This window comes from Chanos chanos, chromosome 1, assembly GCF_902362185.1.
Source record: "Chanos chanos chromosome 1, fChaCha1.1, whole genome shotgun sequence".
NCBI lineage: Eukaryota > Metazoa > Chordata > Actinopteri > Gonorynchiformes > Chanidae > Chanos > Chanos chanos.
Window position 1 is genome coordinate 6,969,938 of NC_044495.1, and position 25,909 is coordinate 6,995,846.

General features: G+C 43.3%; 1 protein-coding gene across 1 annotated transcript in view; it reads left to right on the plus strand.

Moving 5' to 3' along the window:
• The first annotated feature begins 315 nt into the window (after positions 1-315).
• Positions 316-25,909, plus strand: part of akap6 (A kinase (PRKA) anchor protein 6) — a 90,390-nt gene continuing 64,796 nt past the window's right edge. The window contains exons 1-5 of the mRNA XM_030787657.1: positions 316-648; positions 13,953-14,204; positions 14,886-16,316; positions 20,154-20,276; positions 25,606-25,702. Of these exons, the coding sequence (XP_030643517.1) occupies positions 316-648; positions 13,953-14,204; positions 14,886-16,316; positions 20,154-20,276; positions 25,606-25,702 (2,236 nt within the window). The remainder of the gene's footprint in view (positions 649-13,952; positions 14,205-14,885; positions 16,317-20,153; positions 20,277-25,605; positions 25,703-25,909) is intronic.

Genomic DNA, 25,909 nt, shown 5'->3' on the forward strand with positions numbered 1-25,909 from the left:
CGGATGGATTTGCATCCCAAATTTTCTGCTTGGGTTTCCCCCTGCTATTTATTAAACAAAATCTGGCAGGTCATTAGTTATTTATTAATGTGCCCCCCCCCCCTTTCCTTTCCTTTCCTCCCTCTATTTTTTCCTCTCTGACAGACACAGAAAGCCTCATCCTAATTAACGTATTTCTCCCTCTCTCTCTCTCTCTCTCTCGCTCTCTCTCTCTTTCTCTTTCTCCCTCCTTTCCTCTCTCTCTCTTTTCTTTCTCTCCTGTCTTTCACAGCTAACACAGCAGGCCTTATCCTCAGGACATAGGTGTTTTTCGTCATGAATGTCGTTGTGTCCCCTGCGGCCAGTGAGGCCGCCTCCCCTATGATCACCTCTGTCACTCCTATCCTGGAGCACTGCCCTAAGGATGAGGAGCCAAGCCCGTGTGGGAGCAGCATGAACGGAGATGAGGTGGTCCAGGACCAAGATCTTCGCCGCAGGAACCAGAAGCCCCCACCCTTACACACGGGCGCAGACTGGAAGGTGGTTCTCCACTTGCCTGAGATCGAGACATGGCTAAGGGCTACGACTGAAAGAGTGCGCGACCTCACCCAGTCTGTCCACCAGGACAGTCTGAACAAGCATGTGGACGTTCATCTGGTGCAACTTAAGGTAAGAGGCACTTTTCTCACGGAATACAGATAGAAACACTGCTATCAACCTATTGCTCCACAAGCAAGAAGAGGGAAACATTTGTTTGTTTATTTATTAACTTATTTATTTAAAATAGAATTGAAATAGGTGTTTTGCCAAATGAAGCTTTTACTCCGTCAGTCCACGACTTGCTTCACTTGTGTTTTAGTCGTATTGTTTGGTAGGAAAATACTGGGGACTTCCTGGATCTTGTCTATGCCCATATGAAAACAGCATCAAAAAGCTTATGTCTTTAACAACATCAGGTCCGACTATTTTTACTTGTAGCCACAGGCTGCTCTTATTCACTGAATAATGCAAAACTGACCCTGCCTTTGTTGACAATGTTGTTCTCTCAACTCAGAGACTTACTAAACCATTAGAGCCCAGTTTCATCCAGTAGACATCACTTTCATGAAATTCAAAATACAAAACAATCCAAAAAAGAACTTTTATTTACCAAAATTTTGACCCTAATGACCCAACATTTTGAGGAGGTACGTTCTTATTGTCTCAAAACCATGGCCAACATTTGAATTGGTAAGTTTTGTTAGGTAAAAATCATCTTTTTTTTCGGGGATGGTGCACGTTTCTGGCTTCATTCTTTGATGCAGTGAAGCTCTCCATAATATAGACAGGGGTAAGATGTCCTGTTAGGTCACAAACACAACGATCAGATCGATGTATAGAAACCCCTGTCCTTTAGATGAGGTCAGACACAGCCGAGAGCGACACACTACCCGACACTGATCAAGCCTACAGTAGGCCAATACCACGTAAAGATCCAGCACTGGAGATCTGAAGAATCTCATTCATTTGCATGTCATTTGGTCAAATCAATCAGCCAGGGGTGGGATTACATTTTATTGAATTTTACTGTGCAGATTTCGCCAACACTAGTCTAATTAATATGGATCTGTATCTAGTCACTGGCTATGGCTCTCTGGAAGAGTTTGTTATTGCAAGTGGTCATGGGATCAGTAGTTTACGTCTACTTTTGGGGAAATAGGTACTCCATCAGTAACAGTATAACGTATTCAAACCATATCATGCGAAGCATACAGGCAGATACCAAGGGTTCAGTGTGTGTTTGTGCACAGGGGCGCCTGCAGGATTCTCGTTCATGGTATGCACACCTTAAAAAAGTTGTGCCACACACAATCTACAAATGACAGCAGGTAATTTTCGGCATGCATAGAGGAACCATCTAGGCCTGCTGACGAAAACAGGCTCTCATTTTACTGTAGTTTTTGAGTTAATAAACTCAACCATATATTTCTTATAAGTGTTTTCTTTCCATTTTAGATCACGTAAATGCCAGCTAGCTAACTTTCAGCGCTGAACCCAATGACAGAGGGCTAGCGTCCAAGGATTTTACTCGCATTTTGAAAGAAACGATAAACGTTGATCAGATAAATACTAAAGCAAATGTGTTTCTTGGTCGCGAGCTCATTATGTGCACCAGAACAGTAACCAACCCTGATTTTACATGTCTACACTCTGATTAAAAGAATGAAACTCAGCCTACCTTATTAAGAAAGATTGGCTCTCCTGGTCCCTGTTGTGTCAAACTCCCTCAGAACTAGTTCCGTATCTATTTCAAAGTCTTTATGAATACTCATTAGAGCCAATCTGGTCAATTGTGTCTCTATCATACTGTTCCTCAGGTATGTCTTTAAATGTCTCAAGCAGCTGAATGACCTTTCCAGCGAAGCAGTCAGGACAGGCATTGTCAGTAGCACTTTAATGATATTGTGAATGTTTGGGTACATGTCCACTGTCTGTCTTAGGATGGTTCACAGATCAGAATTAGTTCCCTGCTGCATCGTTGTGCCAGCTCCACATCTGTCAAGTCCAGACTGGGCATCACTGGTTTGTATTTGTGTTTGATGTCACGGTTTATCAGTCGGCGTAGTCAGTTTGCCAGGCATGAGGTACTGCGCTCTCAGCCTCGGCAAAGGGCTGCACACGCGGTCGTCTAATTCTGTTCATAGATGATCCAAAAATGGGAGAAAAATGTTGAGCCTCTGGTATTCCTTTGGCGTAGCGGCTGAGACGTTCGATCGCATAGTCTGACTGCCCACTCGTCGGGGCACTGAAGGCGCCACCTCAAGTTTCCCAGCCAAGTCACATGCTTTCATCCACAGGCCACAGAAAGTACTGTCAGAGCGTATATGACCTTATGACCCGAGAGAGCTTCACTAAATAGCTAAGAAAGTTTCCTATCAGTGCGTGTAACCGTGTAAATCTGGGCGCTAGTCACTGTAGAGTCTAGTCACTGTAGAATCTAGTCACTGGAATTGTTCACGTTTTGGAAACAGAAAGATGGTGAGCACTTTAAGAGAGACTTGTGACATGCAAGCAAACAACCCAGCGATTTTATGTACTGTCCTGTACAGTCTGTAGGTGTAAAGGTGCACTACAGTGATGGAATACAGTGTTTTTTTTTTTAAATATTATTTTATTTATTGTTTGAGTTTTTAAACCAATCTCAGACTCATTCATTTATGTGTTACTTGAGAGACCCCTAGCCTGTGGCAAAGCCTGGGTTTGCCTCTTTGAGCTGTGGACATTGAATAGCGAGCATGTCACACTCTTTTGAATGAGGATTATAGTGGCACTCCGGGCTGCTCTGTCGCACAATGTTACTTCCCTTTAACACTGTAACCTGCTGACACCCTGTGGTGGTGGAGTAATTCTTACTGATAGACAGGCAGACCAGAGATTTCTCTGCTGCTTCACAGCCGGGAGGATAAAATGAAAAGGACAGCGATGCCATTGAGGAATCAGTGGAAGCCCTGCATAGGAGAAGGGCCTGAGTAATATTGGAATCTTGCTATAAATCAACACAGGCTTTGATTTATGGTGCCACGGTCTCTTTCTGGAGTCTAGCTGTGCCACGTCTTCATATCCTTCCGGATATGCTTCAAAGATTATGTAACGGTTCAAAAATATCCATATGCACGTTTTCATTTGATTCTTTTGGGGGTATCATAGCCATACATCCAGCTGTCCAGCTACCCATCCGTTCATACACTCATCCACTCATCCACCCATCCACCCATTGAGCTGTCTATTCATCCAAGCTTTATGTTTTTAGTTTATCCTCAAACATTGTTATCTACCAAGGTCAGATGTGGGTGTTGTGAGTGAACTGTTGGATGAGCATTTACTTGAATGAATGTATTATGTAAGTGGAAATTATAATTGGCTTTGCAAGTGTGAAATCACATGAAGCTTCAGTGGACCGCTGCTTTTGCCTGTAAAAAAACAAACAAACAAAAAAAAAACCCCATAGTCTGCCAGTTTATGCACAGCGAATGTTTGTAGTTTTGGGGAGTAATTGAAAGGACGAACAGTTCTTTGATTTTATACATTATAACAGGATCATAGAGTCGTTTTGTTATAAATGTTAGTTAGTACAGTGTTTCTTTTATTTAGAATAGGCTCAGAATGAATGGAGTTTTTCTGTGTTCTGAGTTCTAATGGTTTTCGGGACAGAACGAAGATGGATTTGGGAGCGGTCCTGCAGTTTTTTTTCTTTACCTTGTCCATCATTTGTAAAGAGCGGCGATCTTTTCAAGAAGAGGAAACAAAAACCACCAAAAAATATAACCGTCTTGGGCGGAGTGTTGCGTAAGCCTTAAAATGGCAGGCTGCTCTGACATGTGTTTCTCTGCCTGTTCCACAGACAAAACGGAACACACTGCAGCCCCTGATGCTTTGTCTTAATATAGCCATGCCTTCTCCTCCAGTCTATGGAGAGCTTCTGGGTGGTGTGAATAAATCATAGCTAGACTGTGTCAGACAGGGAGGGGGTATTGCAGGTCTCTGTCTTCATCACACTCTCTCTCTCAGAGTCATCTACTGCACTGTCATCTTGTAAAACCTCTCGTCTGTACTGGACCTACACCGTCTCACTGTCTTCCCAGCTTTGTCATTTATTCTGTTTTCTGTTTATTGGACGTTTTCAGGTGCATGTTTTGTGTTTATACGCTATGTGCTTTGTGTGTCATGTTCATCATTATCATTCTATGGATATGGTTAGACTTATGGTATGTGTAGATGGTTTTTATGTATCTAAAGCGTTCTTGAGCCTTATCTGAATCTGCCGCAGACAGCCCATCATCATCATCATCATCGTTGTCGTCGTCGTCATCATCATCATCATCATAGTCATCATCATCATAGTCATCATCACCATCATCACCATTATCATCATCAACAACAACATTATCATAATCATCATCATCAACAACAACATTATCATAATCATCATCATCAACAAGAACATTCTTATTCAGTCTTTCCCTCTTTCTTCTTCTTCCTCTTCTTCCTCTTTATTGTTGTCTTCCTCCTCCTCCTCCTCCTCCTCCTCCTCCTCCTCTTCATCATCATCCTCAGAAAAAAGAAACTTCTTGTTTCTCTGGAGCGCTGTGATCATGTGACTGGCTGAGGTCAGATATCATTCTGAGCGTGACTGGAGTCTTTGTGCTGCTGCTGATTCTCGGCAGACTCTGACTCACTGTGGGTTACGTAGTGCCCGTCTCTCAGATTCCCTATGTGGGCATGAGGCAAGAGATCAATGCCGAGAGACCACTGTTCAACTACCAAACATGAGCGACAGGGGCCCTCTGCTGTCTGTGGCCTGTAACTGCGTGGTTCAGCGGTTTTAATTTTTTTTAATCGCATATAAACATAGTGGAGTAGGACTCAGAACCTTCAGAATGATCAGATGTCAGGTGCAACCTTGTATAATTCCTGGTAGTTTGAATAAGCTTACACGAGATTGTGGTCACAGGAGAGTGTAGCATGTTTAATGTAATTATTGAGTACCAGTGTAGAAACAGAAGAGGCAGCTGTTTTTCATTATCTGATTTTGTGTCTATTATGGATTATGCAAATTATGCAGCACTTCTGGCGGTTCTTTTTTTCCTGTAGGCTTTTCCCAGAAAGGCCTCCCCTCCCTCTCTTTTTGTCACTGTTTCATTCCCTGAACAACTCACAGCCCTGAAGAGACAACACAGCGTAGGGCGTGACAGTCTATTAAAGCAAATATACTATTCTCCTTCCATTATCTCTTTCTCTTTCTCTTTCTCTTTCTCTTTCTCTTTCTCTTTCTTTTTCTCTTCATTTTTCTGTTCATTTTTCTGTTCATTTTTCTCTTTCTCTTTCTCTTCATTTTTCTCTTTCTCTTTCTCTTTCTCTTTCTCTTTCTCTTTCTCTCTGCCCCTGCTCCCCCTTGTGTTTCTGTCTCTGACTACATGAAATGACCATTTTGTGCGTATGCCAAGTCTGGTATTTCCCCGGAATGTGATCTGTCCTCTGCCTTCCAGGAAAATCCTCTAATCTGCTCTGTCTCTGTTTAAGTCTATGTAAAGCTGCCACTCTCAGCACACGTAATCACTCTTTTTTCTGACATCAGAATGCCTCAATTTTTAAAAAAATTAACATTAAACACACATTTTTCTGTTCTTTTAGGAAGATCTATGTATCTTATGATAAGCTTAGAGTAATTATAAATTTCTTACAAAACTGTTTACTGTAAATAGTGATTGTTGTGTTGTCAGAAGTGTTTACATTTTAATTTTGAAAGTTACTGTCTGATAAGGAGGAATTACTAAAATACATAATATGTATAAACATGCTAACTGACCCATAGCACAATCCTGACTGTTGGTCATTTATGCTTAAATTCCTTTGTGTGGCCTGCCATCTAGTGGCAGTATCATAAAAGAACAACATTCAATCTTTTAAGATATTTTAATTTCAGTTTAAAAAGTCACTGTGACTTTACCTCCAAAATTTATTAGGAATTAATATTCAATAGCATCTTAACATATAAAGCCTCGTGCCAATGAATATTCTTGCCAATAAATGTGCGGAATTATTGTTTAAATTGAAGCAAAACTCAGCAATTCTACACAAGTCAATGCTTTAAGATCAAATGTGGCCGTTCACAATTTGGTTTTCGCATATAATATTGGTCACAAAATTTGATGGGTCACCAAAACAACCTGTGCACATCCATCATCCATTAATGCAATACGTTAATTTCTCTTCTCTTCTCTTCTCTTCTCTTCTCTTCTCTTCTCTTCTCTTCTCTTCTCTTCTCTTCTCTTCTCTTCTCCCCTATCCCCTGCTCTCCCCCTCTCCTCTCCTCTCCTCCTCCAGCCACAGATGCTATAATTAGCTCTCAGAACCCTGGTCATTGTCCTGACCTTGCCATCAGCACACAGCCGCTTCATTTAAAGAGAAACATCTCAGAAGTGCCTCTGCCCTTGTGCTATCTGCTCTTTAGTTAATTCATAAGATAAACAGAATCAACCCAGACTTGTCAGTGTGACTGTGGTACCTACCTATTTCTAGGTAACTGATATTACCATCTGTAGGAAAGAACAGGGACATATCTTGGCCATTTGGTCAAATAACACATGTCAGTTATTGATGTGTGGACATTAGTCAATATTTGACAAGTCTCTGTGGAAGATGTCAATGTCTGATTTGGTGGCAGCTTTGTGGGTCACTACTTCTCCAAAGGGAACCTTTTTCATTATCTCACAACCCCTGTTTTTTCAAAATAGTACAAACAGAGTCATTTGAAAGGGTGTAAATGGTTAAGATGTGGATTTTCGTTTGGACTGTTTTAGAAACATTTCATCTGTTTATGAGATGAACATATTTTTCTAAAATGTCCAGCTCTGATATCCTTTCATGTGAACGGGTTGCTGTCAGGCGGACATCTGCAGATGAAGATTACAGTAATCATGAGGTTGCACAGGGCTGGTGTGAGTTACCACTCAGAGTTTAGCGTTAGTGTTTTGCTCTCTCATGCAGTGGCAGCTGTGTGTAGAATGTGGAGAGTAAGAGGAGAGGTTGACGCAGGCGGTGTGAAGAGGGTTAGGCACACAGCTGTGGTATCCATGCTCCTATTTTAAATCTGCACTCCAAACAATGCATGGAGCATGCACTGGCTATGAACGCTAGTGTGGTGGCAATGCTACCACACCCTCATTCATAATGTCCTTGCATATAGAGCCAACAAACACACAAAGACACACACACGCACGTGCACAGGCGCACACACACACACACACACACACAGAAAAAAGCAAAACAAAACAAAAAAACACATGCACAAGCAGAAAGAGCAGATCTGTCCATACATACATACATGCACAGATTAAGAACACTTTGAGGAACAAGCTCTTTAATGAAAGGTTGCGTCATCATCTTTTTACGGTTTGTTGAAACAGTTCCCAGGTGCTTCATTGTGCTTAAACATATGTATGTATGTGTGGTCTGTGATGTTATTAAAATACTAAGGCAATAAGAGCCCTGTGTCTTTTTTGCCATCTTAAAAAAGCGTACATACAGACATACACATTCTCACTCTCTCTCTCACACACACACACATACGCGCACTCCCGCACATTCACTCTTTCCATGTCTTTATTTATCTTTACATGGGTGTCATGATCACTTTGCAGCCTGAGGTGGCCCACAGCTGTTTGGAGACATTTATTTGGAGTGATGTAATCCCAGCACCGCCGAGAATTCCAGCTATCCTGCCCGCTCATGTACTGCCGGGCTCCGGATAAAACTGGAAGGGACATGGGAACAATCCTCGAAGGTCTACACATGAAAAAGCCATCGAACCTAGTTTTTAAGTATTGAATTTAGTCCTGAGTGGATGAGTTGATTAATCACACTGAGTATCTTGGAGCCTGCACACCGCGGCTCCTCAGCCATTTCCCGATGATTCAGCAAAAAAAAAAAACAAAAAAAAAAAACAACCGCCAGGCTAAGCTCCGCCAGGCTAAGCCCCGACACGCTTTTTAAAGTCTACAGTAGCCCTAGTGTTCTTTCTTGTTCATTTTTCTAACTCAGGGAAGCAGAGAAGAGGACAGCTGGCTGCCAGAACTTTAGTAAACAAATGACGCCGCCTTGCCAAGCTGTGCGTGAGCTGCTTCCATATTTCCAGTTTATGATTCATGAGTTTTTTCCTCACCTCGTGAACGAGGTGTGCGCTCACTCCTCTCTGTTTTTCTTACTCAAACCAGTGGCATAAAGGGCCGGTTGATTACCTTCAGAAACTATAGAGGGGAGACTTTCGTGAACAATAGCAATACATAGAAAACAGGAACCCTGAAGCTGAACTGAACTCCCTGGCCACTTCATCACATGCGCAGACATAGAGTCATACAGAATGACTCTGACAAACAGAATTGCTTATGATAGCTATAACTGGGGCTGTATCTTAGTAAAACAGTGGAAACAGATATGGAGACCGTGTGTCTGTGGCAGAAGAGAGAGAGAGAGAGAGAGAGAGAGAGAGAGAGACGTGTGCTCTTTAGCATATAAAAAGAGTGAAACTTGATAGACAGAATTAAGATGGCACAAATTTAGACGAATACACCCCTTCTTTATGACCCTGGAAACATTGCTGTGTTCTGTCAGTGGGATGTTTCATTTGAAAGCCTGGCTTCCCTGGAAAAAAAAAACATTAAAAAAAAAAAAAATGATGAGTCACAGCTTGTTTCATAAATTGTGTCATAATATTTGGGGAGCCACTTGAAAATGCTGATTATGTATTTATAATTTTTCTGACACTTTTCAAAGTCACCGAATTATGTAAATATATTAATTACACACACTGAATGCTGAAAATCATCCTTGCAAAATATTATATAAGAAACACATGAGTAAAAGAACCTCAGAGCTCTCTCTGTGAAATTAAACTCTAAATGCTATATACTAAACTATACACAATTTTTTAATCAGTTTCATATTTAAGACAGGACAAGTGATACCTCAGGGGGTGCGTCTGGGGCATATGTAGAATCTGTGGTCTCTCAGGAGACGACCTTGACCTCTCCCATTTCCCTCACCCCTCCCCTCCGGTTATCTATGTCTTTCTCTGATGGCAGCTGCCCCGTGCCAGACCGTGGGGTATTCTGAGTGAACCCGGCACGAGGGTGAGGAGGGGTTGAGGTCCAAGCCCAAAATAGCCCCCCGCTGTTGTGAGGGAGCCCCTCCTCTTGTCAGAAAGAGAAGCAGGTCAATAAAGAGAGAGAGAGAGAGAGAGAGAATGAACAAGTGAAAGAGAGAGAGAGAGAGGAGAAGCACTGAGAGCACCAGAGAACTGTCACTGACACTAAAGCCACTGAACACGTTGTCTGCTACTGAACGCACTACTGAACGTATTTCTTTCTCAGTCATACAGGCATCAGGTAAGAGACATATACTATGGTGTGTTGTGTCAACTTTAGAGATAACTGTTCTGTTGGCTTTAGCTGTTTGGAATACTTGGTTAGGCTTTGCTAGAGAGTGTCACATTTTCCTCTTCTCTAATAGCACATGACTTTGGAGCAGTATGGCAGTATGTGCCTCTGTGTGAGACACAGTTTTAAACCATTGGCATAGCCAATGGGAAAGGCAATTGGCTTATGTCTAATTTATTAGAAAACATGCCAGAATGAATAACTGACCAGAAATGCTGGAAATGTGTGTGCCCATGCAAATACTGCCTGGATTTGTTGCCTGGACTTGTTGTCTTTTCAGTTTGTGTGTGCGTGCGTGTGTGCGTGCGTGCGTGTGTGTGTGTGTGTGTGTGTGTGTGTCTGTGTGTCTATGTGTCTGTGTGTGTGTGTGTGTGATGTGCATCAGTGTGTTTTTAACATTAAGGCCCATTGGAGGGCATGGTGTTTAGGGAGCAGCTGTGATTTGCTGAGTACAGAGAGGAGAGCAGAGACTTTTACGAGCGTGTGTGTTGTCTCAGCTCAGAGATATGTCTGCTGTCAAAGTGTTTTGTGCAGTGTTTGCATAGTCTGCTGTTACATGCACCAGGTCTTCTCGCTGTTCCTCTCTGACACTGACTGTGTATTAAAATATTATCAGACCATAAGACCATGTCTTAATATGTCTTTAACTTGTTTTTACTGCAGAAATCAAATGGTTTGAAGAAATATCATTCAGTGAATACTTGTGTATTTCCATGCAAACAGTTTTATCTGAAGATCAGGTTCATGAGGTCTGTGTCATTTGGTGTAATTTGTCCTCAGTTCTTTACCCAAGAAACAGAACTGGTATTTGACCAGTATGTGTGCACAACTTTGCTCGTGACTGGTTTCCTGTAGTACCTTGAAACCATACTGTACAGCCATGTTTATTTTGGTGTGGACGGGGCAGGAGACATCGGTATGGGGTTTTAGTGTGTTGGCAGTTTGTCTGACCTACATTCTGAGATGCCGTGTGTATTTTAGGGAGCAGGAAACATCGCGGCCAAGATGATGTTGGCTTCTAACCGCCGCTCTGTTGTTATCGCGTTGTCATGAGAGTTCAGTTGCTATGGCATGTCTGCCACGTCTCCAGATGAAAATCCACAAAGCCTGTCAACCAAACTTTTATTACCCAAACATGCCTGTAGTTTTTCAGCCTGAAGGATAATATGGATGTTTGGTGATCTGTCGAGTTCCTGGTGATAGTTTGTGTGGAGTTTGTTGTTGAGTAAAGAAGGAGAGGCCAGTGATGTCATAATGGAGGGTGTGTGGACTCAGAGGGGAGCCAATAGAATGTTGAGGCAGATTTAAACAAACTTGCGGTCTCCTATGCAAAGTTTAGTTATTTTGCATTCTGTTATTCCTTTTTCAGAATGTTTGCTTGTCCTTGGTTGCATTACGGCTTGGTGGGGTGCAGCAGAGCTGCTGTCCTGTGAGAATCTTGATGTGTGTGTGTGTGTGTGTGTGTGTGTGTGTGAGGGGCATCTGCTAGGCTACATACAGCAGTGACAGCTGAACCCACCTCACTGAGACTGGGGGAGGGGATAGTCAGTCAGAGCCTGGACTGAGTGCGCATGCACACACACACTCACACACACACACACACACACACACACACACACACACACACACACTGCAAAAACCTGAGAGGAGAGATCATGAAACGCTGCAACCTCACGGGCGTAAAGTGGTTTTATATATGATATAAATAGCATGTTTATGAACACGAGGAACAAGCATTAATTCCATGAGTTTTAAAAAGAGGATGTAAAGCGAGGCAAAGACATTTTTTAAATGTAGTCAGAATGTGTCATCTCTCCCTGACAGCCGCTAAAAACCAGCACCCTTCATATCAGCACCCAGAGCTTGGTTTAGGGTTTAATCCACTGTGGACAGTGACTGAAAAGACCCTCAGATCCATTGCCTTCCAGGTCAGCTCACGGGACTGGCGTTCACCGCTAGTAATTCAGCACCTCAGTATCTGTGCTTTATTTATCAGCATTTCTTAAAAAAAAGAAAACACCTCACCCTGTAGTCATTTAATTACAGACAGGCTCTGGGCAGGGGAATTCCAGGCATGGCACAGATTGCCCTGTATAGACTTCTGTGGTTTGACTGCCAGTGGACTGGACATGGATTAATGGTGGAGCACAGACTGTGATGGCTTGTGTGTTATATGTAAGGCTGACTCGGTTAATGTCACTGTTAGCGTTCAGTCTGAGTTAGGAGGTAACGATATTTTCAGAAGATCCTGGTGTTTCATCATGTCAACAGAGCTGCTGACAGAGACCAGCTGTTTTGGGTGGGCGGGGCTAAGTGAGGTAGTGTTTAGTGGGTGGGACTGGGTAAAGCCACCTAGTTCTAGTTCAGTCTAAAAGGTTGTGATTGGAGCTTGCCGGTCTGGTTGGAACTAGACAGTGGTATGTGGTTTGAGGTAGAGATTGGCGGGTTTGGACTGAGCAGGGTCTGTGGCTCTCATGTGGACCAATGTTTGAACTGGAAAGGCACTCTACACAATGTGCCGAAAAACAAACAAACAAACAAACAAAAAAAAATCACTGTCGTACTGTTGTGGGCAGAATTTGCCTCTAAGTGATGGTTTTGAGTCATTTATCATTTTTCAGAGCTCCGCTTAAAGCCAAGGAAAGCTAATTGTTGTCAATATCAAATCTCCATGAACTAAACTGACTTGTTTCCTTACAGCCTCAGCCTTGAGATCTGTTATAGCCATCCTAAACATATCATTTACTGTTTACTCTTCACTCTGACGGTCCTCTGTAGCCCTGCAGGGCGCACTTTTCAACACTGATTACTTTCCACAGACACTTTTCTCAACACATAGCATCAAACACCACTTCATACTGTATCTCAGTGCAGAGTAGGATACAACAGTAGGACTTCTGTTTTTGTTTACTGAAAGACGCCTTTTGAATCGTGTGAAAATGACTCAGTTGATGAATATGGAAGTATGTCATTCTGCTTCTACATTCATGTGGTCACCAGATTGCTAGAACATTCTCTTCTCTCTTCTCTGTACCTTTTTTTTTTTTTTCTTGCTTTGTGTCTTGGGCGAGGTAAGTAATGTCACTGGAGTTTACATGAAGTCTGTTGTTTATTCAGGACAAACTATTGTACTTCCTTACTCTGAAATATCCACTTAGATCTAAGTAATTGCTCTGTGGAACAATATTTCTCCTCAGTATTGCAAAAGACCTTGAATCTGAAACCTTTTATGAATGAACAATTTACATCAGTCTGTGCAGAGCGGTACGCGCTTCTAATCAAAACACTGAAAAGCAATATCAGAGCAACACTCCACTTTCTCAATATTTTCCAGTGCGTGTCTATCTTCAACATGTTTCATTATTTACAGTTGGAAATCAATTGGTTTTTTCATTCCTCTGAAGTGGGTTCTAAGTGTAGCCTTTGTACGGCTGATTGCTGTCTTACAGTTTTGAAGGGGCTGTCTCTTTGCTCCCTGAATGAATATTTTAAAAGCGGAGTTGAATCGTCCTGCCTGCTCTGGTGATCTGAGGCTCTTGTAAAGCTCCACACAAAAGCCTGTAATTCACAGACATCTTTCATCTCAAGCTCCACAGCCGTCTGAGTGCGCCGTGAAAGGCACTGTTCTGAACTCTGAGTGGAAACAGTTTGTTATCATTATTCACAAGTTGAAAAGAGATATTAGTATTGACAATGCGTCTACGGGCAATATTTGGGTTTCGTAAGGGCTCGATAAATGCTGATGTCTTGAGAGAGGATGTTTGTATATGTGTGTATACGTGTTTGTGTTAAGGAGGGGTGTATGTGTGTGTGTGTGTGTGTGTTAGCGTGTGTACTTGATAGCGTGTATTTCTTTTCATATGTTCTTATGTATGTGTTCTGTGCCCGATTTCTAATATAATAATAATTCTGAAATAATTTATGTGTGTCTGTCCGTCTGTCTGTCCCTATGTGTGTGTGTGTGTGTGTGTGTGTGTGTGTATGTGTGCATATGTACAGGACATCTGTGAGGACATATCAGACCATGTGGAGCAGATCCACGCTCTGCTGGAGACAGAGTTCTCCCTGAAGCTGCTGTCCTACTCAGTCAACATCATAGTGGACATTCGCACTGTCCAGGTCCTGTGGCATCAGCTGCGTGTGTCTGTCCTCGTCCTCAAAGAGAGACTCCTCCAGGGTCTACAAGACTCCAACGGCAACTACACCCGCCAGACGGACATCCTTCAGGCCTTCTCCCAGGATCACGACCAGGTGACGTTGCACACTCTGTAGGGGGAGTACCAAACAACATACGTGGTTTTGATATGTTTCCAGCACACTGGAAATGCCAAATGTCAGTTTGTTGGCAGACTGAAAAAAATGCCTTTGATGTGCCAGTGTAGAACTGCCCCATTGGGATTATCCAAAATTAAGTTGTGTGGTTTCATTTTTAAAAATTAAAAAAAAAAAAAAAAAAAAGTGGTTTTATACATTTCATTAACTGTTGACCAGTTGAAAATTGTTCGGTACACAATAAACACCAAACCATAGGTCCAGTATTGAAGGACTCAGTATGAATACATTTGATCTTTTCACCCACTTACACCAGACAATGCGATCCAGCACCAAATAGACATGACCTCATGAACTGAGTTTTAAATCTGTACTATTGTACAGCCCAATCATGTCTCAATGGAAACGGGGAAAAAATGGCAGGGGACATCATTATTATAAGATATGGGATATGACATCTTTTGAACAATAAACAAGTCGCTTCAGAAATGCTGTATCTCTTTCAAATATTTTTTAATAATAATCTTTAATATTGATATCTAATTTTACCCAGTACATGCAGTCTCCTGTCATTCACTGTGTATATCACACACAGTCGCCAAATACAACAGCAATGTGTGAAAAAAAAGAGTTAATTAGGTTTGTATGTATCGTTCCCAGGCTCGACTGGATGCTTTGACAGAAGTGGACGATTCAGGTCAGCTTACCATTAAGTGTAGTCAGGATTACTTTTCTCTGGACTGTGGGATCACTGCATTTGAGCTGAGTGACTACAGCCCCAGCGAAGACCTCGAAGACAAGGGCACTGGTCAAGAGCCTCGCTGCTTGTACCCAGAGCTAGAGAAAGATTTCCCAGAGCTGCTTAAGAGTGTGGATCTTCTTACCACTGCAGCGGGGCGTCTGTCACCGAAACCCAGTCAGGGTTCTTCTCCCACGGAAGAGCCTGGCCCCTCTGGCCAGAAGCCCACGGACTCCTCCATCCAGCCGGCTGAGGAGACGTCCTTGCCTGCTCCCGCCATGCAGAGCGAGAGCAGTGTCTCCAAACGCCCTCTTCAGGGCTGTTACAGCACTGACGCATCTCCTACCCAACCGTCCCTCCCCAAAAAGCCCATGTATCAGGATGGCGATGCAGAACCCCACCTCTGCAGAAGTGCCAAGCCCTCAAATCTCCAATACCAAGCCGACATAAGCAGGAGCACGCCCTCACTTTTGGATCCTCCAGACCGCTCCAAGTTTTGGCTGGAGCTGGATTCGGTGTATCCCGGAAACGGAAGCCAATCCTATGAGAACCTTCATGCCACCAATCTGAGGAACCGGCAGCACTCGGCTACTTTCCAGAGACCCCCAGTACCTGGTGGAGCCAGTGCTCCCTTTCAGAGGAGCAACTCTGAGCGCTGTCCAAAAAACAACGCCTCAAAGGATGTGGAGCCAGAGGCCCAGCAGTCAAACAGTGACTCAGAGAGTCCTCTACTCTCTCCAGCGGAGGACTCTTCAGACCGTGATCCTCGGGATGATTCTTCCAGCCCTGAGGGGCCTTCCCCAGCTCCTCCATCCCTATGGATCACTCCGCATGTGGGGAACAACGTCCCTCAGACAACTAGCCTAAAAGAAGAGCACTGGTACGGCTCAGATGAGTTCCTGGCCCTCCCGGCCCAGCTGAGGAAGACCGAGATGCTGGCGCTGAAGCTGGAGAGCCTGGCTAAGGCATTGCCCCAGAGGCCCCTACAGGAACCCATCCAGGATGTGGATGACTGGGAGCTGACCGAAGCCAACCCGGACTGGGAGAGCAACCCGAATCTCCTGCCCTTGCACCCCTGTAAGAAGTCTTACCTGATGGGACGGTTCTCGCCCACGTCCTCCAGCGACATCGCCCCTTCCCTGGACGAGAGCATCGAGTCGGGGCCCCTCAGTGACTTGCTGTCCGAAGACGAGGCTGGATGGAGCAGACCGCAGTCCAGGAAAGGAGACAAGACAGCCGTCGTCCTGTCCAAAGCCTCCAGGATGGCAGAACAGTACACACCCCTCATCCAGAAGCTTCTAGAAGATATCCAACATCAGGAGAACTACCAGGAGGTGTGGGGGAAGATTGAGGTGAAAACCTTTTTTTTTTTTCTCTGACTTCACCATTTATTTCGACACTTTGGACACATCACTCATTGCCACAACATCAAACTAATGATTAGCTGAAAACGAAGCACACAGGTGACTCATCCTAAAATATAGATGAAGTAATTGCATTTCTTACTTTGCGGGACATTAGTCATGGATATTGGCACTGATGTATGAGGTGGTGCATCAGTATCTTTTTTTTTATGGGCAAGAATAAAGACAGGAAAGGCTGTAGCATTATCCCTCAGCATGACTGCAGACTGCATTCTGGATGCTAGTAGCCTGGTGGTCCAGTGATCAGAGGGATGTTGGTTTGGATCACAGTCTCTGACACAGTAAAATTTTAAATCACTCTAGATGAGCATGTCGGCTCAATGTAAAACTTAAGACATTCAAAGACATATAAGAACATGCAATCTTTGAATTTTATTCACACTATTGACTGCACATAGTTTAGCTTTTATAAAAATCCTCTTAGACCCCCTTCTGTCTTTGTGGCAGTTTAAGTGTATCATGAAGTAACTAGAAAAATAATTGTATAATCGAGTCTCTGAATGACCAGGCCACATGTGGGAATGTTGGTCCTATCAAATGGAATAACATTTTAGAGATGTTGTCTCAGCCTGAGTTGTGTTACGAATCTACTGCAAGGAATTATTTTTGACAGTTTTTAATGATTTATTGGCCTCTCCAGTAAGATCAAATAGAATAAAAATTCAGAAATGTGATCTAAACCAAAAATTGTTTTAACAGACACAACAAAAATGTATTTTGACGGCTTTTAATGATTAATCAGCCCGTCCAGTCAGATCATTCATGTGATCACACCGAGGTTGAATCCTGAACTTTGCTGTCACCCAGTACAATATTGAGTTTGTCTCAAGTTCATCTTTCAGATCAGTGCAAGCGGCACACTGTTGCCATCTGCTGGTGACTTGCACTGTTCTCCAGAAAAGGCCATGAATCACAGTCTCCCAAATCTGGCTCTGGAAGAGAAAAGACCTTTTGGTTTTTGTGCTTCTCTGATACAGAGAAATGATTTTTATACAGGGAAACAGGTGTGTAGTCATCAACCAATCAGTATGATTGTTTGGCTTGAAAACCAGCAAGACTTCAGCCCTCTAGAACTGGATTTGAGCTACTCAACACTTTGTAAAGATGTTGTCTATCATTTCAAAACACCAGCCCGGCCACAGGGGCTGTTTCAATCAGCTGAAGGTTAGTGTTGTTTCAACGTACAATCCCTACTCACTGTGTAAACATTAAGAACTGACTGAATGGTTGGTTGGATGGATGGAAGGATGCCAAGACCATTAAACTTAGTAAGTCCTAGTATAGTGTATCCTTATCCACCAAACAGCATTGTATGAATTTTTTTCTGTGCAATGATAGGACCAAACGCAATGTGCAGTATGCAAATGTAATATGTGTAGATACAGTTATTGTTGTTGTTATGGTAACACTTTCCAGGAGCCTTCTGTTGCAGAGCAGATAATACATTATCATAGTGTCGTCAGCACAGATGCCACAGGCTTGTGTCAGTTGTGTCTGTCAACATGGACAGTGTTAGCGTTATCACACCACAATACTGCTATGCAGCCAAACACAGTCATGTCTTACCACAGCAGCTAACATCATTTGTTTAGTCTTTACATGACAGTGTTTCATAGAGCATCCAAAGTTCTATGCATGCTGTCATAAACAGAGTCAGGTTGTCACGGCATCATTGCAGTACTGTTATAGTTGTGTTATGACACAGATTCATATCAGTGTAGTGCTTGCCTTGTCCACACTAACTCACCATTCACAGAACCAACCCATAAGGACTGTGCAAGAAGGGCTTTATATTCAAATGAATTACTAGCTCGACCAAAGGGGTTGAAAAATGATCAGCGACGTCGTCACAGGTTTCACATGAAGCCAGAGCCAGAGTAAAGAGGGAAAAAGAAAGAAGTGGTTCTATAGTGTGTGTGTGTGTGTGTGCATGTGTGTGTGAGAGAGAGAGAGAGACAGAGAGAGTGTGTGTGTGTCTAGCAGGCAGACCGGGCCAAGCAGAGATGATGGTGTGTCACGGGGGGAGGTGATTGATTGCATTAGCATAGGGGCCTCTGGAGATGACTTCATCCGCATGGCAACAGACAGCTGGCAGCTGAAGGTTCTACTGGGGGGCGTCTCAGGGGCCTAGTCATGTGTGACGCGCCGCCGAGCCTTCTACCCATCTATCTGTCTTCTCTATCTCTTTCTCTCACTCTTATTCTTTCCTCCCTGCCTCTCTCTCTCTCTCTCTCTCTCTCTCTCACTTCATTCTCACTCCCTTCATTCTTCCAGTTCTTTCTCATCTTCATATTCTCTCTATCTTTTTCTGCTTTGTTCTTTATCTCCGTTCTTTGTCCATTTCTCTCTTTTTCTCATTTGCTTTCTCTTAATTTAGCAATCGCTTTGTGATCCCCATGTCCTACTGATCCCTTTTTATGTTCCTCTCTCTCTGTCCCTGTGTTTTCCTGTCTCTCTCTCTTTCTTTCTCACTCGCTCTCTCTCTCTCTGTGAGATGATGAGATATTTTTCAGTGCTCCACCTCTGTAACACACGTCCCTGAACACAAACGCGTTCTGGTACAAACTAAGTTAATCCACGGGCTACGCATTCGTTTCAGACGAGAGAGAGAGAGAGAGAGAGAGAGAGAGAGAGAGAGAGAGAGACTGATAGGGTTCTTTGCTGGGGGAATTATGTACCGGTCTTGTCTACTAAACAGCACTGACTGCTCTGCTATCGCTTTGCCGTATTTCTCTCTGTCAGATGACTATGTGTACGGTATCACAGTTGCCTGGTGGATTGGGCATGAAAACACAGTGAGGGGCAAAAGGAGCTAGGTAGGTTGCCTCTGGTCAGTTGGCACAGAGGGGCCAGTCGTTTGGGTGATGTACATTCAGAACCATCTCTCCAGCGTCTACCTTCTGAAACGAGACCCAGTCTCTCGCCCACTTCAAAGCACCGTCTGTCTGTGAGGCGAAGGCCAGGCAGTCAATAAAAGTGTTTTTTTTATCTCCATCTGAGGAGAGGTCATTTGTATCAATATCTTTGATTTTCACCAATGTCAGATAATGAGCCAAGCAGCTGCCATAGAAAATATGTGAAATATAATGATATCGAATTTTAGGGGTCTGGCTCTCTCTGTTCATTAGAGATTTTATGAAATGCCATTTGATCCGTTAAGGTTCATGGTAATATATCAAGGCTTGAGGGCTGCATGAGAGCTTATCTGTGTGCAATAATTAGTGAACCATACCAGGCTTCTAATGTTTCTCTCCCCCTTGCTCAAACTCAGGTTTGGGAAAAAAAAAAAAAAAAGAAAAAAAAAAGGAAAAAAAAGAAAAACCCTACAGGAATCAGGAGAAAATGCCCAGTCCCCCACTGGATGCAGTTTTAGTCTGAACCAGCAGATGGCAGTAGTCATCCATCTCAGGCACACTGAATACCCCCCCCCCCCCCAACCCCCCCACCCCTTTGTTGGATGAATTCCTCAAACAGATGAAGGGCAACTTCTGAATGACAATCTTCCCATTTACATATAGTGTGTTTGTACATCTAGTTTTTTCCCCTCTCTCCCCCTAACTTTAACTTAAAGTTTATCAAATTGGCGTAAATTTATTTGAAGGTCACTGATAAGAGACCGGGGAATGTGCTGGGCAGAATGAACTGATGTTTGTTGGTGTTGTGAAGCGACAGAGGGTGGATGGTTGGGTTGTGGCGGGGTGGGGGGGGGGTGGTGGTGGTGGTTTAATAGCCAGGAGTCAGTGAGTTTGTTCTGTGTCTCTGCAGGGTTTTGTCAGTAAACTGGATGAGTTCATCGGCTGGCTGAGACAAGCCCTTGAGTGCACAGAAAACTGGACGCCACCCAGAGCCGAAATGGACTGCCTTAAGCTGTACCTGGAAACACACCTCGTGAGTCAAAATCCACCACTTTACCTTACAAAAACAACAGACATGGGAACACACACGCACACACACACACACACACACACACACGTACATACACACACAACCAGTGGTACACGAGTACAAGCATAAATTCACATGTTCATATACATTGATTCAAACACATGCTCACACACACACACACACTCTCACGCTCTCATATGTGTATCCAAACTGTGATGTGTGATTCATCGGTACACTTACAGTGTATAATCCCTGTCCTGGTCTGGTTTTTGATTTGTCTGGTTTGTCTTCATGTGATTTTTTGATTACACAGACACTGCTTCATTTGTCAGTGCAGCAATTGGTCACAATTCAGCACATACTCCACACGTTTTCAGTGATTGTGTGTGTGTGCGCGTCTGTATTGTGAGACTGCATAACTGTGTATGTGAATTTGAAGCCTACCTTTGTGTCCGGTGTATGTGTGTGCTTGTGTGTGTTTATGAGTGTGTGTGTGTGTGTGGAGTTAGGAAAGAGGTGGGAGGGGAGTGAGAGGCCATGTATCTGTGTGTATGTTTGTGTCTTAGTGTGTGTGTGTGTCTTTATCAAGGTTTTGTGGCACAGCCAAACGCTCATCCTGGAGAGACAATCACAATGTGTTTTATAGTGATAGAGCTTCACCCGTTTGTATTGATTGAGAGAGTGCAGTCAGATGCTCTGTTCTCTCTTTTTTTTCATTCTCTCATCAGGAGCTCCCAGGACATGAAGTGGGTGCCCTCACAATGTAATGTTAGAGCTGGAAATCCAGCTGCTGTGTGTGTGTGTGTGCGTGTGTGTGTGTGTGTGTGTATGTGTGTGCGTGTGTGTGTGTGCTTGGAACCCGTGGGAGTGCAGTAACGAGGGGTCGAAATGTGGCACCTCATAAGGCATTGAGAGATGGCGAGAAATGAAACGGCTATTGATTGAGCTGAATGGCAGATCCAGGTCTCTGAATCTTATTAATGAGAACACAGGGCTCCAGAAGAGCACAGGACAAGGCACCCAGTCAGAGGGACAACAGTGGAGGAACACACAAAGTCAGCCACACTCTCAACTTCTACACAGCAAAAATATACACCCAACATACAGATGCAAATACACACAGAAACACAGACACAGACACACACACCCATCCCTCATCATTAAGAACACACACATCAAAGACACAACACACGCACACTCTTCTCTTAAATATCACACTCACACACATACACACACACACACACATCTACATACATACAGAGAGATGTGAACTTTTCAATGTGTACACATGATATTCATACTCTCCGTTTTTATTTCTCTATCCCACATAAACACATACATATGCACACACTTGCACAAACTTTGATACATTTATACAAACTGATACACACATATCAAGGATCTGAGGTAAAACAGGTCTTGTGTAGCACAATGACGTATTCTTACTGGACTCATCTTGGAATGATTCTCTTTAATATAATTTTACATTACCCAGGAGTTGAGACAGTAAACATTATTACCTCTATTTTGTTAATGTTCTTTCTAATTCACACATATTCATATTCATGGAAAGGCTAATTATATATAAAAGTGTAATGAAACAAAGGCAGAAATAGGTAGGCTGCATCTCAGAGGCCAGTTGAGGGTCATTTTAACCTGGTTTTTATTAATCACCAGGGGTCTGAAATCACCTTTAACTAGCGTTGTATTTCCCTGTCTTGTAAATTCTCTCTAAGGAGACCTCCATGCCTCCCCCCTGGCTAGGTCTCCTCACCCCCTTACCTCCAGCTCCTGCCCCTGTCTTCTCCTCTGTGGGATACGGCAGCTCCGCAATTCCATCAAAACTGCCACGCAGCCCGTCCCCAGACGCAGCCACGGCTAACAGCTTTTCTCTCTCCCTCTCTCTCACTCTCTCTTTCTCACACACATGCACAAACGCGTACATGCCTGTATGCACAAACGCGTGCGTGCACATATACACATACCTTCACCCTCTTTTTTCTCTCTCCCTCTCCCTCTCCCTCTCTCTCTCCTCGCTCACAACCTGCTCTCTCCCCTTCATGTTTCTCCGGTTTCTCTGCTGTTCCACTCTCTATGTGAGTTAAGGATTAGAAGAGGGCGGCTTCTGCTCCAGCGGCTTGTGCGCACATCTATTGGTGTCAGTACAGTGATAACCCAGCCGCCCTCTTGTCTAATCCGACCCAGAGAGACCTGAGCTCGCTGTAACACCGCAGAACCAGAGCTGTGCCCACCTGCAGCTCAGAACATAGACTATTACACCGTCTCTACGGCAACTCTGATTCTGGGGGGGGAAAAAAATAACCCATCACCCATTGTCCCAGAAGAAAACATCGTTAAATGAAAACGCCTTTCACTAATTCCAGGCAGCAGAAAACTGTTCATTTTATGACGTAAAATATTTTAAAGATGTGATTAGAAAAAAAAAAAGTTCAATCTTATATCATGAAAAGTAATTTTTATTTTCTGAGGATATTATGGTATGTTTTCAGTTTCATCATGGTTGATCGAGGTAAAGGCAGATACAATCAAATCACAAATGCATGAATTATACCTGATTGTGAATGTAGCAAAAATCCTCTCTCAGCTCTTGGACTATATAAGTTGATCGTATCTGTGACCTAATGCGATGTGCATTAAGTACAGACGATGATATATATCACATTATTGCTTACAGTCAACCTTGAATTAAAGGTGCATACATGGCCACACAGAGACATTTTATACCGTTTTAATAAGATGCGTGTGATATTCATACCCCTGCAGTAATGATTGAGTGTATAACATCAACACAGTTTTTTTCGACCTCTTCAGATTATCGAAAAAAGCTCAAATGTCCTTGGTATAAACATTCTATATTAGTGTCAGATATATATATATAAAAAACGTTTGGTTGAGCATAAATCAGCGATGTATATCTGGTTATTGGGCGCTTTTTTTGGTTTGTTTTGCTCATTTTAAAGGCATTTAAGACCATAAAGGCTATCAATTCTGGCTGTATCCGCAACCATAAATAAACGTTCTTGAGATTCTCCCCTTGTCTGTCATCAGTGATAAATGCTCTCCTGTGTCTATCCATCACTAGCCTATAGCCACTCTCTGATGACAACGAGTTGAGTGAATTTCTTAACCTTGCCGCCCTGCATGCAGTGAAAAGCTAACTTACGAGACAGCTAATTTAGTATATGCAAAACTGTCTGGCCACAGAAACAACCAATTGTGTGTAAAAAAAAGTTGTGTTTTTTTTTTTTTAAATTAAAATGGCCCTTTAAATGGTTATACATTTGTTCATACACTTTTATAAACCATTACAAACATTTATAAATCTACTTCTTCGATTATTCAGTTTAAATTCCGAGACAGGAAGTCGCTGTCTATTGGTAGATTCTATGGAGAGTATTTCTGAACGAGTCACAGTTGGCTGAAAATGTTTACTGGTAGCTGACAGACGGACAAGGCTCAGCTAACTCTGAAAAGCACTGTCAGTGTCTCTGGGTCTGTTTTCCATTCCCTTTTTTTCCCCCTTTTTTTTTCACTGATGCTGACTTGCCACTGGGGTGTGGTTCAGTCTTTAGCATGCTGTCCTGTTCTTCTTTATCCGTGAGCTCCAGGGAAGCCCCCTCTGCATGTGAGGCAAGGCAGGCTGACTGACTGACTGACTGACTGACTGACAGGCACGCGGTGCAGAGGATGGAATCATGGGTTTTGGCAGTTGGGCGCGCCCTCCGCAGGCCGGTCAGATCAGAACCGCCGGTAATGGCGTGAAACAGGCCCGGCCGAGATCTGAGGAGACGGGAATGGGAGCTGAAGATAGCTTTAGGCACCTCTCCACAGGGTCCCTGTGGGAGCCCCCCCCCCAACCCCCTTCCCCAATACCAACGCACACACACATCTTCAAAAGTACATCCCAGCACAACTACCCCCCCCCCACCCCATTTCCCCCTCCCTTCTTCAGACCCAGGATAATGCTCTCTACACTTTGATTACACTCAGCAACTCAAGAGCTCTCTGCCAGAGAGCACTGGGTATTATCAAAACCAATCAACATGAAAGTTTTTTTTTTTTCCCTGCGCAAGCACCCAGAAAGATGGAAAAAGCGAATGAGAGAGAAAGAGAGAGCGAGAGAGAGAGAGAGAGAGAGACAGCGAAACAGAGAGAGAAAGAGAGAGGATGAAGAAAGAGTATTTGGAGGTTCTTAAAAGCATTATAAGAAAATAGAGACATCAGAGCTGCGGACAGGCCTTGGGGAGTGGCACACATGCCGGAGAGTTCCGGAAGGAGAGAGGGATGGGTCCTGTTAGGGAGAGGGTGACGGCCTGCTAAGATATTAGAGTCAGACAGACAGACTGCTGTTCTCTCGCTAAGCAGTGTGGGTCATTTTCTAGAGGGCACAGCTGGGAGAGAATGGGGTTTATAACGTCATTTGAATATTAGTTTATGGCAAAGATGATGAATTAGACGGATGGGTGTCATTTGTTAATAATTCAGAACAGCAAGAGATAGCAGGATGGGCTCCGACAAATGTGGCAAGACGCAGAACAGGGTGCACCAATTCACCCAGGAACACAGATCCATGAATAATGTGTGTGTGAGGTTTGCAATTGTGTGAAGGGTGTTTAGAGGTTGTGTGAAAGCAGTGTGTCTGGAGATTATGTGCATTTCAGCTACTGCACACAGGCCCTAATGTGTTTTATGAACATTTGTTTCAAGATTCTGAATGTGTGAGGAGAGCACTGACACTTTGTATGTGTGTGTGTGTGTGTGTGTGAGTGTGTGTGTGCACATGTACTTATGTGTGTCATCTGTGTCTGAAAGGGAGTAAGAATAAAAGAGAGAGACAGGGTGAGACATTGAATATGTATAGTTTGCAGTTTGCACTTACATACGCATGTGAGTGTTTGTGTATGTGAGTGAGAGAAAGAAAAATAGGAATTAATTAAGACAAAGCTACAGACAGATCTACAAACAGAACTACAGAACTATAGAGATACAAAGACATACATACAGACATAGATAGATAGATAGATAGATAGATAGATAGATAGATAGATAGATAGATAGATAGATAGATAATGACATAGTAAGAGAAGAGAAAGAAAATGAGGTGTTTGTGTGAAAAAGACAGATGAAGAGGGAGTGTGTGTGTGAGTGTGTGTGCCTGTGTGTGTGTGTGTGAGAGAGAGAGAGAGAGAGAGAGTAGTGAGTAAGCGATGTGTTCTGTGTTGTACATTATATGTTATGTATGTGTGCTATAGTAAGATGTCATGCATTATGTTGTGTATGTGTGTGTGTGTGTGTGTGTGTGTGTGTGCAGAGCTTTAAGCTGAACGTGGACAGTCACTGCTCTCTGAAAGATGCCGTGCTGGAGGAGGGGAGGCAGCTGCTGGAAGTCATCATCTCCCACAAATCAGGTACTGCGCCGACCGGCCGCACATTTATTATTAATGTTTATATTAACATACTGACCTTCAGAATTCATAAATCTTGAAGTAACCGCTTCAGCCCGAGATGCCCACATACATTACACACGCACAAGACTCGGTGAATTGCGAGCGAATTGAGTTCGGGGATAAAAGCAGCAGCAGTAGCAGTAGCTTCTGTGAATCGGCGGAGTCCTA